General features: G+C 35.6%; 1 protein-coding gene across 3 annotated transcripts in view; it reads right to left on the reverse strand.

Moving 5' to 3' along the window:
- The window catches only part of LOC149084301 (BOS complex subunit NOMO3), a 160,325-nt gene that overhangs the window by 79,491 nt on the left and 60,913 nt on the right, over nt 1-19,921 (reverse strand). For all 3 annotated transcript variants that reach the window (XM_089234667.1, XM_089234666.1, XM_089234668.1), the window contains exons 3-4: nt 9,877-10,443; nt 797-2,538 (exon numbers count right to left, since the gene is read on the reverse strand). In XM_089234667.1, the coding sequence (XP_089090793.1) occupies nt 797-2,538; nt 9,877-10,443 (2,309 nt within the window). The remainder of the gene's footprint in view (nt 1-796; nt 2,539-9,876; nt 10,444-19,921) is intronic.

Below are 19,921 nucleotides of genomic sequence, written 5' to 3' on the forward strand. Positions count from 1 at the left end.
AGTTGTTGGTATCAGTTTTAACAGAGTTTTTGCAAGAAATGAAATAATTTAGGAGTTATAATTAGGAGTGATAAACATGGAAATTTACAAACAACGTAACTTACGAAAAAATGAATAAAGATGAGTGTATATTTACATAGTTATTTAAATTGGTTTTACTTTACTGTGTCGCATATGTATCATATATTTTGAATGTGTTAACTATATTCACATTAACTATAACATCATTAGTCTTCTACAGTTAATATTTTGATAATACCTATAAAAATACTGAGTTTCATATTTTTCTAGGTATAGCCCCTCCCAATATTTTCAATAAATTCACGCATTTGTATATTGTACATGATATCATTTCTAATTTGATAATGCACTAGTCAGTTTTAAATCCTCTCTGCAAATTTTTTCTTATGCGCGACCCCCACAAGCAGAGACAAGCATAGAAAAAAAAGGAAAAGAAGATTTCGAGTGAAAAAACTCAACTTACTAGATCTTATCTACTTACACAAAAAATTATCAAGGTTAAATTCTTCTCAAAATGGCACAAATACTTGACAAGCAAAAAAATGGTGTTTGTATAAATCTTTCATAGAACTTACAACCTAATATTACATCAGTAACACTGGATGGGTTAATGAAATCTTTTTTAAATTTACTGCATAAAGCATGCAAAAAAAGCAGATTTTTTGATTTTGTGATTTATCCAAGTATGTACTTTTTTGGTAAAAGTTTAAGATATACAGTGCTACATGTTCAATGTGTTGCATTGCATTTTCCCAGTATGAAATTAAAATAATACCTGATCATTACTTTGGTAGCCATGCCTTCTATTACATCTATAATTTTAGTTGGCGGCTGAAACTGAAACTCTTTTAATACAGGTCTAATGAAATACTGTCCCGGACTAAGGCCACTGAATGTCACTTCACCATTCATCTTGGTCAAACTATTTTTTCTGTAATCTTTCCCTCCACTGAGCGATAGAAGCACTCCAGATAATGGTAATCCTTCAACAGAAGTAATTTCTATCATGATTTCTGCCAGTTTAAAAGCAGTGAAGTTAGTAGAAGATTCTTGCAACGTAAAATGATAACCCTCTTTTGAAGCAGTTACTACATAGGTACTCTTACTGCTGAGAGGACCAACTCGATAAATACCTTCATTGTTGGTAGAAACTTCTGCAATGTTTTTTTTGCTTTTTTTTTCAATAACTTGTATTTTGACATTTTCTAATGCAGGTGCAACAGAGCCAGTGATAAATAATCCCTTCCTCCCTATTATTTCAAAAGTACCATTGATACAATCATTCAGCATTTTCACATTTTCAACAGGAGGATAAAATAATAATTTTTTTGACGAAACAGTAATTTTCAAATCAGAGTCAGGATCAACAAATACTGAAAAAATATATTTGAAAAATTCTCCTTTTCTTCCTTCAGGTTTTTCAAGAATAATCTTTTCAAAAGTATTACTATCATGAATCACTACTTCTATATCCGATACATTTACTTCTGTTAGAATAGCACCAGTGAAAAGATGTTTTACAGCATTTATGTGCATTTCTTCAGGATTATTTGTATCAAACTTGAATGTTTCTGAACTATATAAATGACAACCTACAGGCATAAAATGGTAAATTCCTTCTTCTGGTAGACACAACACATTTCGGCCATTTTGCATTGTTAGTGAATGTATTTGCTCAGATGGATATTTAACTTTAAACGAGGAGGCATGTGAAATTATGAGTATTGCTTGAAATCCATTTTGCTTCAAATTCAAATCTAATACATCTCTGTCTATGATTTCAAACTTTCTACTTTTAGATTCAAAGCACCAAGACTCTTTCTCTATATTCAGGAGGTATTCTCCTGGCAAAAATCCAGTAACTTGAAACTTTCCTTTACTTGTAGTTTCAGTTTCAACCTGATTGCTATTGTCATTACTTTGTAAAGGCTTTATCTTCAATACCAAAGACATACAGTCTCCAATGCATAATACTTGTCCTTGTACCTTAGCTAGAAACTGCCTAAAAATAATATCTAAAATTGGATTACTATCCACATTCACAACTCTCTGTGGAGGTATAAATTTCAATCCATTAGTTCTTTCCTCTTCTGACAAAAATGGTTTTATAGTATATTTATCAGGATACAGAGCAAAGCAAAAGCTTCCATTGTCCCTAGCATGCACCTTATCAAAAACTTTGCCATCAAAACTTTTTAACGATATAACCATTTGTTCATTCTTGTGTCCAATGGGATGTTTCAACATATTCATCAGACCACATACAAATAATTTAGAAGGGAAAATATCTGGCAAGTATGGTGTATTTGGAGTGATTTTTCGAATGACAGAATCAAACAAAAAATTTGCAGCTTTAACGCTGATTTCATAAGTTCCTGTCCTCATACTCTCCAAATGATATATTCCTTTGGCATCAGTAACTGTTTGTAACTTCCCATTTACAAATATTTCTGCTTTGCTAATAGCTGTTCGATCCTTACCAGCTAATACATATCCACTAACACCAAAACCTTGAACCTGAAAGTAAACAATATTGATAAATATGCGCTAAAGATCAATTATTAAAAAAATTAAATTACTAAAAAAACCAATTATTTAGACAATTTATTTTAAAAAATAATAATCTTAATTCACGAACATTATATTAACAATATAAATCTGATCGAAAACTCTGATCGATAATAAAGTAATAATAATTAATAATGATAAATAATAATGATAAATCTGATTGAAGAAATAAAATTTTCTACATCACTATTTATATTTTTTTGTAGCCATGCTTTTGTTCAACTTTGACACTCATAATTTTTAGCCTGAAGATATAAAAAATATTTTGTTGCTCCTTGAGAAATGAATATCCATGCTTGAAGACAGTCGATAGTCATGTTTTGGTTGGTTCCGTTTGTGGTCAAGTTTGCAGGGAAAAGATGGTAGAGAGTGTATCCTGACACTGCAGAACATAGTTCCTGTATTGTTGTTGAGAATCACAGGGCTGCAACTAGAGTTAGGGGGGGGGGGGACAGGTGGGTTTGGTGCCCCTCATGCTGCACCCGGGGGGGAGCACCAAATTCACCCTTTAACTGCTCCTTCTACCAGGGTATGCCGATTTAAATCATCTTGATTAAGAACATGATTTAAATCTCTTGATATTTTTTTAAAAAATAAATTCAATGAAACAAACAAGGCTTTTGTGGCCAACGTGATGTTAAGTTTTTGTCTTTTTGCATTTCGTTCGTATGGGTGATAAACATTTTCAAGAAATAAATGAGCAAGATTTTCTCTATTGGCTGAAGTTGTTCCGAAGAGTTAGTGCATGGGTGCTAATCTCATGATCTTTAAGACTGGGAAATCAAGCACTGTTGATCTTCATCTTCTCCTCCTTTCTGTTGAAGCAGTTCTTGTGTGTTCTTTTGAATCTTGATTGCTTCATTAAGAATACGTGGGAAATATCTTATGTCCCAAACACCCAAGTGTTATTCAACAAAAAAAATAAGACTGGGCAGATACGGGGGGGGGGGGGGCATTGTCCCACCAGCATCAAAGGTGAAGTCAACTGAACTAATGTATATATATGCATATATGAATTAACATTATTATTATCGTGCTCCCCCAGTCTATCCCTGCCTATGAACATAAGATATTTTGCATGCATTTTTAGAGAAACAATTGAGCTACAACAGCACAAGAACTGTTTCAACAAAAAGGAAGAGAGGATGAAGATCAACAGTGCTTAGTTGCCCATCTTAAAAATTTAAAAATGATGAAATTGAAATCCAAGCATTATCCAGAGCCCTTAGGAACAACTTCGGCCAATGGGGAAAATCTGGCTCAATGGACCAATCTTGACGAAGCAGTGCAACTCAAAGTGACAACAAAGCAGGAGTCATTCATTTATTCACACTCATTCATGGATTCGCTCTGTAACCCCCTACGAGAATGGATGTGTTATGGGTGGTGCTGCCTAATGAGCTGTGTTTATGTTTCGGTGATCGATCAACAAGAGTTGAAACATAGCTTTCTCTCTCCTAGCGGATCAAGCGCATAAATAAGATTTGCTCGTTAGTACGTGTGTGTGCATTCGGAGGAGTGTGTGTATAGCGTGGGAAAGTCTCAAAACTAGGCCATTGTAGACCTGCATAAGTGGATAGGAGCTTGCTCTTCTTTGGATTTACTAAAAGATGCAGAGAAGAGTCAAGAGGGGTAAGTATATACTTCTGTAGTCGTTCTTTTGCTTTTTCCGTGTCGATTGTGTATACTGCGAATTTTCAACATAGTTGGTAAGAGTAAACCAGCGTATTGTTTTTCGCATAATGCTATTGCCATTAGAGATAAGATAGATATATGCCTAGTGTTATAGACAGATAAGATAGATATATACCTAGTGTTATAGACAAGATCAGAGATGCCATTGATGATAGTAATGTTCCTTTCATGGATACAATTGATTATGTTCTTAACGAACTGTCTCTTATTATGGATATATTTGAATCTCAAGAAAAGTTCCATACTTAGTTATCTAAGCCTAACAATCACAGTGCCACTGTTTATATATTTAGATCAATTATAAAGTTGGCTCAAAAATACAAAGATGAAACAGATGGTAATGCTGACAAGTTTACAAGCACTGAAATGTTATGTAATCTTAAATCTTTGTTCAATTTTGATTACAAAAAATGTGATATGTTCCTGAATAAGGAAAAAGAGGATAATTATGCAATTGAAACCAGACGTAGTGTAAGAAAAAGCAAAGATCAAAGGTTTATCTGAGATAATTAGTGAGAATGCCTCTATTGAAAAAGATATTCCACATTAGGTGGACATAGAGTTCTCACAATACTAACCCCACACATAATAGTTCAAAAAATATGTGGTAGATGGCAGCACTATAACAAGCATTACACAGAAATAAGCTTCACGATAGGTTTACAACACAGACATGACCATCCCAACATGCACCAATTTGTTAGAAATTCCACAGAGGAATATGAACGAGGTACATGCGTGGTTTAGTAGTATATGCACCAAAGTCTGCCCATTTGATTGCATCCGCAACCTCCCGTAAAACCTCAAAGATCGAACTTAGGTATTGTGGCTCCAGATTTCTGTAAAACCCACTCCAGGCTGAAACGGTTGATCCGCTTCAGCAAAATGACAGGCTCTGAGGTGTATGTATATATATCTTTTGTTTTGAAGGCTACTTTTATAGGCTTTGGCAACTCTTTGTCACTCAAGACCCTAAGTGCCTCACCATTCATAACTCGCCTATTAACTGTTGAAAAAAATTTAATTTTAAATGATTTCATGTGACTCAGTTATAAATGACTGTTTCGAGAGCTCAATTGTTTTACATTCAGTCGGCAACTTTGGGTTGCTGTTTGTTTATCTTCTTGAACAATGTTAGTTTTTTAAACATATTTTCACGTATTAAAACAAAGTAATTAAGGCTGTCTTTGATTCTAGCTAAATCCTCTGATATCTAACAGGTTATGGGTTACACAGACACGAAACCACTGTTCAGTTGGTAGTACAAATCTTTAGCGAAAACTGCTGAGATCAAGCATCGGCTTAGTTAGGCCTAATAGTGATATTGAAAAAAAATGTTGTCGTAAACATAGAAGACACCTTCTCACAGCGATGAATGGTAACAGAGCCGCACCACAGAGTATGGCCGATACTGCCTAGTACACTCCCATGTAATTTTGAAAATCACTGGGAATGAGTGAATTACGCTGAGTGTAAATTTACTCTACAGTATCACTTGGAAGACAGGGACTTGTACGAACTATGCACAACACATGTCAATGTAGACCTAATAGCTGATCAAAAAGCAATATTTGCCATTGTAAACAGAATTTCAAGTAATGTAATAAAGGGGATTCAAACTTGTGACACCACTAAAGGTATGTGCGATAGACTTTTTGAAATATATGAAGATATAACAATCCGAATAGATTCATATTTTTAAACCACGAAATGTTGTTGATGGAATTCGAAAATTGCCAGGACACGACTGATTACATCAAAAAGATGAGATCAATCGGGATTAAAATGCAAACAATTTTATCAAGTTACACAGACCAAGCAGTTGCAGCTAACATATTGACAAATTTACCAGCGTACTTCTGACCGTTGACCATGGCATTAGAAAATAGCATACAGAAATTAACGACAGATCTCCTTTGTAAAAAATTGTTGGTTGAATTTTCCAAGATAGAAAGCCATCAGTCACGTGCCTACCCTGCAAAAACGCCTAGGATGGAAGCTATGAAATTTCAAGGAAAGTGCAACATGTGTGGAAAGTTTGGACATAGAGATTTTGCAACTCAAAGCAATCAATTAAACCTAGTCAGTCCGCCTAACCAGAACATTGGGATTGAAAGAAGAATTCCAATCCAAGAGTGAAAGAAGCATGGGTGTTAACAACTCAGTCCGAAAAACACAGCAAAGATCCAAGGATCATTGATTCTGGAGCTAATAGGCATATGACCTGCCATAAAAGTCTTGTGGATTTTGTTGAAATGCAGCCATTCCGGATCAAAACTGGCGAGATGATGGTTTTTAGCGAATGTCAACGCAAGGTCACACTAAATATTGAAAGAAATAGCCAGATAGTGGAAGTCACTCTCACCAATGTTCTATATGTGCCAAACTTCCTATTAACTTGATTTCAGTAAAGTACCTTGCCGAGAAACGAGGGTGTATGAACAGTTCTTGATGCTAAAAATTTTATATTGGTTGATAAATTAACCAATAAAACTATGGCTACAGCTACTTCAACTACTACTTCAACAGGTGATAGCTTATACTACTTTTGATATTGCACATACTCGTGCTCTGATGCATGAAACAGGTCAATCTATCAACATTTGGTAACAAAAACTAGCTCATTTGAGTGAAGGTGAAATTCGAAGGTTAAAGTCAACGACTACAGGAGTCAATTTCATTAAAAGTAATGTTGAAAATTGCGCCCCCTGTATAAAAAGAGGAATGTCTCATCAACGATTCCCAAAGAATAAGGCGACAAGAGCAAAAGAAGTTTTAGAGCTTTTGCATACACACTTGCGTGGCCCGATGGAAGTTATGAAATACTTTACTCCATAGGTGGATTTCATGTATTTCATGACTGTGTAAATTATGACAAAGCAAGAATGAGTTTTGTTTTATTCCTGAAGTCGAAAGATAGTGTTTTCACCAAATTTGTAGACTTCAAGGCCTATATCGAAAGGCAAACTGGAAAAAATAAATAAAAAGAATTAGCAGTGATAGAGGTGGAGAATATGTCAATGCGCAGATGGCTGGATACTTGAGCCAAGAATGTATTTATCATGAGAAGACTATTGCATACACACCTAAAAATGAGCAAAATGGTGTTCAGAAAGATGCAATCGACCCTCATAGAAAGAGCCATGCTTTGTCATGCCAAGCTTGCAAGGTATTTATGAGCAGAGGCAACATCCACGTTGAACTACTGCAAGAACCACAGTTCTACAATGGCATTAAATGAAAAGACTCCATTTGGGCATGGACAGGAGAAAAACCTGACTTAAGCCACTTGAAAATATTTGGATGTCGTGCTTTCAGTCACATTCCTAAAAATAAACGTAAGAAGTGGAAAAAGCAAATGAAAAGATATTTGTCAGATATTCCATGGACAGCAAAAGGTACAGGCTATTGGATCCTGCAACACATAGAGGGAGCACTCACAGAGCCACAGATACTGTGTTCCAAGAAATAAATGGATGTGACGATGGGAATCTCACCTGAAGCTGGCCTGCAGTTCTATGATGAAGATTTGCTTTTTTTCTAATGTTACTCCAAAGAGAAACAGCTCTTCCTGTTAAAATGACCACTTTAGCTGCATCAGAAATCGATACAAAAAGAGAAATGACTGATGATTCAAAGGACACAGACAGAGTCAAATGGAAAGGGGCTATCAAAAAAGAACTAAATTCTCATTATAGAATTAAAACATGGGAAATAGTTCCTCTACCTCAAGGAGTAAAGCCTATCAAAACAAAATTGGTGTTCAAGATCAGGAAAACCCCAGATGAATCAATGGAATGCTTCAAAGCTAGACTGGTAGCGAAGGGTTGCTCCCAAAAGGTTGGTATAGATTACAAGGAGACGTTATCACCAGTCGTCTGATATGAAACCTTAAGAATTCTTATCGCCCTTGCAACATTGAACAATTGGTAAATTGACCATGTAGATGCTGTTGTTGCACTTTTGCAAGGTCATTTGGAAGAAGACCTCTACATGGAAATTCCTAAAGGCCATGAGGAAGCCTCCAAAGAAAGGGGATTATCATTACCATATGGAGATGCAGTTTGTCACCTCCTCAAGGGCATATATGGATCGAAACAGTCTGGTTACAACAAGCTAGACACTAACTTAGACACTGGTTTGACATGTGGTGCCAACTTTGACTGCTGTGTCTACTATAAAATTGATTCTCAAGGCACATTGCTTGTCACAGTATACGTAGACGATCTTATCTTCTCCTGTTCTCTTTACAACTAATGAATTGGATCAAAAAGATCTTCACGAAATTCGAAATGAAAGATCTTGGAAAATTGAAGCCTATTGCTTAGGAATTGAGATCAAAAAGGATGTAGCAGCTGGAATGACAACTCTTAATCAATCAGAATACATTGAAAATGTCTTGCAACAATTTGCCATGCATGATGCAAAGCCAATGTCAGGACCAATTGATTCGAATCAGAAGCTCTGTAAACCAAACATTGGTGATGTCACAATATCTTCCTTATATCAATCAGTTATCAGCAGCCTGCTCTATGCTACAAAGGGAACATGCCCAGATATCGCATACGCCACGGGCGTAGCGAGGGGGAACTTGGGGGTCTGGGCAAGATGGCCAAATCTATTGTTCTATCACTTTGGTCCCCCCCCAAACGAAATTTTTTTTGTCATCGTGAAATCAGGGTGTTAAAATAAATCAAATTTTAAATTATTTCATGTGTGACAGTCATGAACGGCTGTCTTGGGAACTCTACACGTCATTTTACATTTGGATGGAAACTTCGCGCTGCTCTTTGTTTATCTTCTCGGACAATATCAGTTTCTTAAATATATATTCATGTATCAAAATATAATTAAAGCTATATCTACTTCACCAAACACCAACTCTGGCCATATCGCTATATTGCAATTTACTGCCATTAACGAGATGGGTTGGAAATAAAGGTGCTGTCTATCAGTGGTCGCCTCAAGCTCATTAGGGAAAATAACTTTTCTATATCCTCCCTCAGGTTTGAACCTGGGACCCAGACAGCATCCTCCAAAGTGGTAAATGAGCATCTTACCAAGACGCTACTATGGCAGTTAATGAGACCGTCTCTGACTCTAGCTAACTCCTCTGATATCTAACATTAACACGGAAGGTGGTTTTCACCCATTCCACGGTTTCAGCATCATAACAGTAAATCATCAGTGTTCCACCAGTTAAGGTTGAATCCTGAATCTTAGGTGGATGATCTCTGCAGAGATCAGATCATTCTTCTCAAGGATCTCCTGCTGAATGAAATCCATATTCAGCAAGTCCTTATTTAGCTTTTGCGAGGGAAATGCTTCCCTCACAATTGATATGTTAGTGCTTTGGACTGTTTGGGCAAATGTCCTAGGACCAGACACCGTCTTTGGCTTTTTTGCTGCAGTCACTGCTTTTGCAGGAGGTGAGTCATCTGTTCTAGGTTATTTTGGTCCACCACCAGTCTTCACGCTTCATCAGCAGCTATCTGATGTCACAAAAAGTAAAAAAAATCTGAACCCCCCCCCCCCCACCATGTGCTGATGGGATATTTGAATGACACCTAGGTAAATAAATTTAAGACTCACTTGAAAACTTTCTTGAAATGTGAAACTTTCTTCCTTCACTTCAAACTGTACTTTTGAAGGTGAAACATCAAATTCAATAAGTTCACCCTCATAAAAGGGTACTAGGATATAACGACCAGGTTCCAAGCAAGGAAAATGAAAGCTCCCATCACTTGTTGATGTTGAGAAACACAAAAAATTCCCATCATGCTTGTGTAAAAATCTTTTAATTTCTTCGTTATTGCAACCAAGAGGCACTGTTTCCAATTTCCTTTCTGAAAACAACAGAAAATGAACTCCCTGTATTGGTTCTCCTTCACTAAAAACATAACCTTGGACATCATATCCCGCAACAATAATATTAGCTTTTGTTTTGACATTGTCATCTGTAACTGATATTTTGGCATCGTTTTGATGAAATAACCACCTGTCATGGCTGCCAAATATTATATAGTCTCCAGGCAGTACCGATGAGAAAGTGTACATTCCATCACTTTTGCTTTCAGAAACTTGAACAATTTCTCCTAAGGAATTCTTTAGGAATACTTTTACTCCAGAAGGTCCAATGGGGCTGTTTTTACTTACAACCTGAAAAGATTAATTTCACTAATTTAGTAAAGACATTTTTATTTTCAAAAAAATTTTAATTAATAGTATGAAACCTTTAAACATAATAAAAGTAATTTTAAAATGATCTAAATTTTCAGAAACAAATTCAAAGAAAATAAAAACTAAAATTTATTGACAAAGTTATTTTTATGGGCACCTTTATTCTGAGAAGTTAAAGAAATGTCATTTCATTAAATGGACATGCAATCCAATTCTGAATCACTCACATTTCTTTACAAGTTGTAGAATTCAGCCATGTTTGCTTTATTTTCTCATTTTGAAAGTTTAAGACAATGAAACCTCACTACAACAATGCTTGATACGATAAATCTCTAAAAAATGTACATATATTTTTATTTTTAAAAATTTTGAAAATAATTTTTTTATAGCACTATTCCAATATCCTATCCTTGACTTGTGCCAAAGCAAAATGACAGAAATGACTAAGAATTTTGTAGACTATTTTGGGACAAAACAGCATACTATCAACCACAGATAATTACTTTGTCTCTCTCCTAACAAAATTCTTTTTTTTAGGAGTCTTTCAAAGTCTAGTTGCAGGAGTTGCAACTGGTGTTTCGCGGGACTTTAGGGGTTACGTGGAACTAAATGTGATTGAACCCCAGATAACTTCAAAATTTTTCTTGTTACTGTTTTGCCTGAAGCAATTTTTTATTTTCGTTTTTGTTGAGAATGTGTACTCTAAAAAAATTTAGACAACATATTGGGAAAATCAAACAGTAGGAGACAATATTCATTGTTGGCTCCCTTCTTATAATAAAACAGAGAAAAGGAAAAACTTCATTTTCTAACTTGCCTGAGGTTATTTTTCCCATTCTATAGATTCTTTACCACAAATGGAACAGTGTTTATACTATGTTCAAGTAACCACGTCAAAACGTTGTATAAGGCCAAAAATCATACAACTGAAACATCTCTGAAAATATCCCCTCCATTAACCTCGAAGATAATATCACAAAAATTAAATGGTTTTAATTGCATTATATAATGATCATTCTTCAAAAATATTGCCCACAATCATGGCTCCCACATCCTGGAACAGGGCCCCTAGGATGGGACCTTTGGCGGGCCCCAGACCAGACTTTTTACGGGCCCCTTTATAGGGAATTTAAGGCATGAAAAAATAAAAAATGACGACAATCGTCCCGGGCCCTGTCAGCCTCCCCTTTGTGGGGGCCATGCTTACAATATTAATTTTTTTTGAAAATCATGTTATAAATAACTTTAATTCGCATTACATCAAGGCTGCTTAACTCTTGAGAATTCTTATATTAGATTTGAATCATTATTCTCCTGAAGATTTGAAAGAAAAAAATATAATTTTTCACGTTTTCAAATAAGTTCTTTCTTTCCATATTTAAGCAAAGCAGATAATGAGTCCAGCTCTTTGAAAGTTTTCTAAAAGAAAAGAACCAAAATACTTCATCAGTATTTCTCAATCCATACGTCGCAGCTCTCAGGGGCATCGCCAACCTTTGTGAAGGGCGTTTTGGTAAGCTGTCAACATTGTTGATTGCCTGTTTAGTGCTTTGAAGGGGTGTTTTTTAAACTATTCTGGGTAGGGCCACAACTAGAGAGAAACCTGGGAGTTCCAACTAGGGGGTCTGGTGACCCGAGCGCCAGACCAGAGGGGCGCAAAGTCCATAATTTAACCTCTCTTCCAAGATTAAAAGGGGAGCACCAAGATGTGTGCTTGCTTCGGCAGGCTAAGCATCTAGTTGCAGCCCTAATACTGTACCTCTGTCAACAATCAGTCAATTAGTCTATCATTAAAGTTTAGGACTTTTGAGGTAACAATAGGCAATGAAAAACTATCTATTATAGCCACACATTTTTGTAATCCACAATAATTACATTGATTCAATGTATAGAAATTTATAATTTTCCAAACATTTGGAGTTTGAGTTGAAGTGAAAGCGTTGACTAATTTTGCTGATCATAAATGTCCTGTTGTTTCTTCCTTTTTGCTTCCAATTATTCTTTTGTTTATTGTTAAAAGAAGAGCATAAGGGAAATTTTCCATGGGTGACAGCCATTGTATGTGGGTGAGTTTCAAAAATTTCAAGATTTCCTCACATTGAGTAACACATCACTCTCAATGTACAATCATTGCAGGTCATATAACATCACACGCCAAGCAAACATTAAGCATGGTCCAGGAGAAAAACCTACATGGGCAATTGCTAAAAACTAACTTTATGTCATATTTTATGTTTTTGCTCAAGTTCAAATTTTTTGCTCCTCCAAGACCATGATTTCCATTTGTGCTCTTTCATCAGAGGAGAAGGTGTAGTTTTTGCTGTTTTCTTATTTGCGTGAAGCCTCAGCTTGTCTTATTACTCTGCAGAAGCTTAAGAATAAATAGTTTTTGTTAACATGCACTATAGCTGGTACTGGTTTGCAGGGGTGCAAGCGCCCCTCATCCATTTTGGAGCAGAAATTTTGAAAACGGAGCAGAACTGAAAACTAACTGTATCTGCAATATAAGGAGTAATTTTTCTGTGAAATGCCAAAAGTTTCACCAAAAATGGTTGGAACGAATAAATTCTAAATAAATTTCCTTCACAAATTAAAGTCAATTTAATTTTTTTCGGAGTTATCTTATCTGTCACTACTAAAACATGAATTATTGAAATGACGAATAAAAATTATTAGACTCTTTTCAAGTTAAGCACCATGCATACTGAAAACCTAGGCAGCAAGAATTTCTGCTGCTAGAACACCAAAATCTTATTCATCCTGCTATGGCGCAAAAAAAAAGTGCATGTGGAATATAATAAGGGTTTCCGTGAAAAAAGTTAGCTTCTCACAGAATTCAAAGAAATGATTAAATTTAAAAGCGAAATGCAAAAAATGAGAAAAATATAAATACCTTATTTGCTTAAACAATTTCTCAACATAATAGCATGTTAATAAATTAAAAATGTTTTTTTCTGCGGTTTTTCTCAGCCTCAAGCCTCTTACAATATTTTCTATATGAATCACGAGTCGCTTTTAGAAGTTCAACATCTTAACGACAAGTTTTTTCGAATTTTTCATGCCCTTGAACATAAGATTTTGTGTGTCTTATTCTTTTAAAGCATTGGAAGGTCAGATTTTTCGCTGTTCAAACATACTTTTGTTAACACTGAACTCTCTTTCATTGTCTGCATTACCATGTGCTAAAGATAAAAAAAGCCTTCATCAAAACTGGCAAAATTTTGAACTTTGTGCTGCTTTCAAGGTTACAAAGTTTGAATATGTCTGCCCAATATCTATCTATTCTCTGAACTGATTTCACTTCTTGTAATTCTTTGCATTGTGGTGCAACCCATTCATCACTCATAATTGATAGTTCTGTTGGTGATACAATGTTAAGCAACATCCTAGCAATAGGTGAAGGAGTAATGTACAATCCCAGCAATGCACGAGAGGGAGTGCAAAAAACAAGAGAGGGTGCAAATATTTCATTCTCTCCAACAACATGTTTTGGAAAGGTAGGACATTTATATATAATTGGTATCTCATAGAAGTTATGTAAGTGTATATATAAAATGAGCATGCTCCTAGTATAAACTCCTTCCTTCGACTATTGTTAAGAGCATGCCCCTCCCCCACCAATGCAGGGGCGGACCGTGCGGCCATATTAGGCGCCGCTCTAGGAGAGGTGCCAAATGGGGTTGAAAGGGTGAAAAAAGCTTTGTCGACCAAAAAAACATGGTCAGTAGCACCAAAAATAGGTTCTGCACGGGTAAAGATTTTTTTTCCTCGAGCCGGGCCCTGTTGGCCAAATCCGGATTTTCGCGATGTGAAATTGTCACGATCGGCAACCGCCGACGATAACCATACGACCGCATAGTGGCCAGACGAGAAAACTATGGATATTTTAGCTGGAGTTTTTACAGATCCCGTTTTTTCCCAACGATCTCCGAAAAATTTCGGTAATTTAAACGAGTAAACCAATGTCCTTTTTCGATTCTTCGCAAAGGCGCGGGTGCAATCTTGCGGGAAATAAAACTAATTCACGGCATAGATACGCTGTCTTTGAACGCAGGTTGGTAGCGGCGAAATTACCGTTATTTTCAGTATATAACCCGCAGGAGAAAAAACGCTCTTCGAAATCGGAAAATTCGGCATATTCATTCAAGGACTTTGATAACCCGCAGGTTATACCAATAACGGGACCGTTATTGGACTACTTCAGTCACGAGATGAGCTATTGTGGTAGATGGTGGGAAGTGAAAAAAAATTGAAGTTTCCCTTCCATATATTTTTCCTTGTCTCGGAAAGAACGCGTCCCGTGAACAAAATTTTCATGCTTCTTTTCCTAAATTCCGGGTATTTGCCGCACTACGTGCATTAGCGGTACCTCCGCGAACCACAAACAAGAATTGGCACAATGCGCAGGGATTCGGCGCACCATGTAGCAAGAGAACCATTTTGGCGCAGCTCTTGCACCCCTGGGTTTAGCAAGATGGACAGGCGGCATCTCTCTTCCTTTGACCACTCGTTCTACTCAACGTGGCTGACCAAGTACAGTGAGTAGCAATTTTTTTCTCTTGTTCTGTATTTTGTTATTAATATATATATTTATTTATTGTTAAAAACCATTTCATTCAGGGTCATAACTAAGATTTTTGCGAGGAAGGGCAAAACATGATTGGGCCACATTCTCCACTTCAAACTGACGATTTTATAATGGTGTTGTTCCGGATAATTTTCCACAAGACTTCGATGTTGCAAAACAAGAAGCGGTTCGACACACAAACACAGATTTATTTACAGAACAGCAATTTACACGTATTTACAACGTAATCAAAGAGCTAACAACTTTCTCACAAAGTTTAATCACAACTGACTTCAGCAATAGAGTCTGTCTATTCGAGTCTCTTTTAGCCTGTCTAGCCTCTCTGAGTCTTCCTCAGTCTGCCATCTTGTGAGCGCCACGGTATTTATAACCCGGATGGAAACTTCGAGAAAAAGAACATTCCACACAATTCTATTTCACAGTTCCTAGTTGGCGGCGCTACCCCATGGAGGGGCGGGATTTTCTAGATTTTTCTCTACACGCCCTGCCAGTCTCCGCCAATCGGACCTTCTCGCTCATAACCGAAACCGGTATCATCGATATTGCTGAATCGATATTTCTATCGAACAAATCGCGTCATCTATCGTCGAAAGTTCGTAACAGTATTTTCGTAATTCCTTATATTTGCTGTCCCTCAAATTTGGGCATGGGGCAGTTGCCCCTCTCTAGTTCTGAACCTGATTTCATCAACAACAAAAAAATTGTTTTACTATTTTTTAATTTGTTTGACTGCTTCTATCTTGCATTTCATGAATTTTAATGTGGATAATTAAACGAGAAATGAGTGATACTGTGTATCAGTTGTCATGATTAAGAAACTGTGGGTATTTGATGGAATAAGGTAGCCCAGGTTGACAAGATACTCACGAAATGTGCTACAAGATGCTCTCAGATGTCGTGTGTTCAATACCCTCTTTTGTCCTTGCCAGTGCTTTTTCTGATGCAAGGACAGGGTAAATACAAAATTTCCTAAATAAAAATTAAGGAATTTTTAAGGAGTTTTCAAGCAGTATTTAAGGAGTCATGGCAAACTTCATAACTTACAAGTATTACAGCAGAAAAAAAAAAGGAGCTAGGCACATATGCAAATTTATATATTTTTTTAATTTGCCAAACAAATTTTCCATCTTCTCAAAAATATCGACGTAGAAGTGGTTCAGAAATGAAAACTTCTGATTTGTTACCCAGCATCATAAGAATTCATACAATAATCAATCCACGCAAAAAATAATCCATACTTTTTTGTTGTCCCTAAAGTTTTCTAAAACCTTCAAGTTTTGGTCAAAAATATAACTCATAACAGCATTAAATAAATTATAAAAATTCTAAGTGATATTCATTCCCCCTCCATTACTCAAAATAAAAACCACAGCTGACAAAGATTTTTCTTACAAAATTATTTATATTTACAGCAACTCTTTAGGGTCATTCCACGTGACCAACGTAACATTCACAGCCGAAATGAGCTGTTTTTTGCTTGTAAATAATGGAATTTTATAAAAAGGTAGTTTTAAAAGTTATAAAACTTGTGCACCACCGCAGGGAATGGTATAAAAATTGTTGAATGCATAATTTTTACTCAATCTATTAATTTTTTTTCATAAATAGTGGCTGTGACCAATGTAACAGCTTTTATACCCCCTTAAAAAAATACTTCATTTCTTTTAGCAATTCCTCTGAATCTACATGGTTTCAAGTCCCCAATTTCTTCACATTATAGCTTTCAAGTGTTGAGTTTAATTTAATATACCTGCCAAAGCATCAAATTAAATAACTTTTTTTTTTTTAAATTATTTGTGCTCAAGTGCGTGTGACCAACGTAACTTGCGAAATTGTGATATAAAAAACACATGTAAGCGGAGTAAATGGAAGCCAAATTCTTTTTATTTGCAAAGTATTGCTTATAAATTGATGTTTTCTGTGAATGGAATTAGGTCTCCAGTGTTTGTGTACATGTTTACACGCATGTTGGCAACTTTACATACCGAATGGGCAGATTTAATTCCATTTAGTGGATTCGTACCCCTAAACAGTTTTTCCATTTCTGCCATCTTATCATCAATGACATCTGTGGATATATATATGCATTTGATGTTCAGGCTACTTTGGTCCACTTCTTTGAAGAATTCACTTGCATCAGCTATGTGAGTTTTACCTTGCAAGACCTTTTTCCAAACATGGCGCTTCAGGACTGTCCCAATGCCATCATGAGGACCTTTTCCATGGTAAGATACACAAAAGTTCCACTCTGAAATTAAATTCGAACACGACATTGCAGCCATTGAGCAACGGTTCTTGAAATGTACAGCAGCACCATCGCTCCAAATTGTAGCCTTTCTTACTGAAACATTGGTGTTTTTTTGAAAATCCGCTATCAAATATTCATTAAAAATCTTAACTTCATAGGATGTATGTTTTTTTGTGTCAGATATAATTGCATATGACTTTTTTTCTAAATCATCATCTAGTTGTTTTCTGTAATATATTACAGCAGTATATATGGTTACAGTTGGGTCCTTGTCACTTTTCCAGTGAGCTGCCATCACTTCATTTTGGTGTTTTATTTGATAGTTTTGAGCAAAATCTTTTTGGAGTAGGATCTCATTTGGCAGCAAATTATCTTTCTGCTTCCTCAGCTCCACTGCTTGACGAGTTATGTTGTAGACATGTTCTGCAATTTTCATAGTCTGTTTTGCTAACTCTGAAGTAAACAAACTAGGGGTGAATTTTTTTTCTTCTAACTTACGTCCATTCCACTGCTGCACACACACACCTTCAAGTTTAACTTCCACAGAGTTAGAAATTGCCTCAAAAAACTGTGGTGAACATGTTACACATTCTGCTTTCATGCAATCAGCAGACTTCGTATCACATACGATCATAGCCAAAAGATCATTCACAGATTTAATAGTGGAATTTCCCCATGCACATGAATGTATTAGAAAAGATATGTTTTCACAATAAGGGCAACAACAAACTTCTTGATCCTTAGAACTGATGGTATTTACTTCCACTGGTCTGAATTGACAAAATTTAGAAACACCTATTGAAGCATCAGGATTTTCAGCTTTGAATAATTCATACACCTCCTTCAAATTGAACATTAGAAGACGTCTTGCCAACATCCTTTTATCCTTAGTTAAGGGGTCTCTAACTGATTTTACATCTTTTTTTCCCGGAAGCTGACGAGAAATATCATCTCTACGATAAAATTCTTCAACCTTACTTTTAATTTCAGCTGATATTCCTTTCTTACCATTTTCTATTATATTCTTACCAGAAATTGGAATCCCTAAATCAGTAGCCATTTTTTTAACAAGTGCAACTTTTTTTCTTGGACTATGGGGTAGTGTACTTTTGGTTTTTTGGAGAGCTTTTCCAAAGCTCTGAGGACTTCCGAAAGGATTTTCTTTGGGTATCTGTAAAGATAACTCTAACTTTCTTTTTTGACGCATTTTTTGCATTCTCAATTTCGATGCATGGCGTTCTTTCTCTATCCATTTTGCATTGTTTTGTCTCTTTAGTCGCATTAACTTCATATCAACTCTAGTCCTTTCTCTTTCTTCATCTTTTTGCTCTGTGGTTTGGTTAGCACGACTTTTCCTTTTTCTTATTTTAGCACTCGTTGGCACCATTTTTTTCCTTAAAAAAAGCAAAAAAATAATTTTCTCAGCGGTGCATCATATTATAACTTAAAACATAACTTAAAATTAAAAGATAAAATTTTAAATAAATGAAAAATAATGTGAACATAGAAATTCATAAACGTAAAACTTTATTCAGTTACGTTGGTCACACAAATATTGTTCGTTAGTCACAGCTTTAGAAATCGGAATAATTTTACTAAAATGTTTTTTAAATATTTTTTCAGTAGACCAGAGCTTAGAAAAAGAGAAAATGAAAGTGAAAATTTCTATTCATAAAATTGATCGACTCAGAAACAAAAAACATAATTTTTGTGACCAACGTAACATGTAAAACAACAAAGAGAAATAAAATAAGATAAAATACATACCTTTAGTATTCTTCAAAGCCAGTAATGAATTATAGTTTATTTTTGTCTACTGCTGAAAATAAGACAATATTCAAGATAATTTTTTTTTTTAATATTCACAAAAATGACTGATTCTACAGCATCAAATTCAAGATGGAAATCCCATAAACTACAACAATGTGCATTTCAAGTATGAACTGTTGCCAGATTCAAAGTATTTCTAATCTGTTACCAGATTTTGATACTAGAATATGTGTGAAATAAAATGGTATGCCACATTCAAGGATTTCTTAAACTTTTTTTTTGTCATTTTTTACTTCATTGCCGTGGAATGACCCTTTATTCAACTCTTGCTCAAAGTGGATCAACACATACACAAATTCTTTAAAATTAAGTTTTTCAATTTTCCTTCTAGTTTTTCAGTTATACTCAGAAAGAAATTGTTGCAAAATGGGAGCAAATTTCAGACATTCAACACGATGTTTGGCGATTTAGCACTCGTTATTTGGCGACACTGGTGATTTAACACTCGTTATTTGGCGAAATTTACAAATTAACTCACATAATTCGGCGGACTAGCTCTTATTCATGAAATGAATTTTTTTCCCCACGAAACATCGGAATTTGACGCAATGACGATCGACCATAGTAATTTCTGCTGCTTGCACACAGTGCGACTTTTTTCCTTTTTTTGAAAACGGAAACCGCGGTCGGTTGTTGAGAAACACTGGACTAGAGTAAACCCAAGGTTTCTAGAATATATAAGGATGGAGTAAACCATCTTCAGCTGCACGATCAAGGACATGATCCCGGTTTCACGATGAAAAGCCCGATAATTTGAATAAGAAAGAAGGTGCGGTTACCACAATCCGATT

This window comes from Pholcus phalangioides, unplaced genomic scaffold (genome assembly GCF_987345545.1).
Source record: "Pholcus phalangioides strain wild (caught in Gottingen) unplaced genomic scaffold, Ppha-v1.0 ptg000008l_1, whole genome shotgun sequence".
Lineage (NCBI taxonomy): Eukaryota > Metazoa > Arthropoda > Arachnida > Araneae > Pholcidae > Pholcus > Pholcus phalangioides.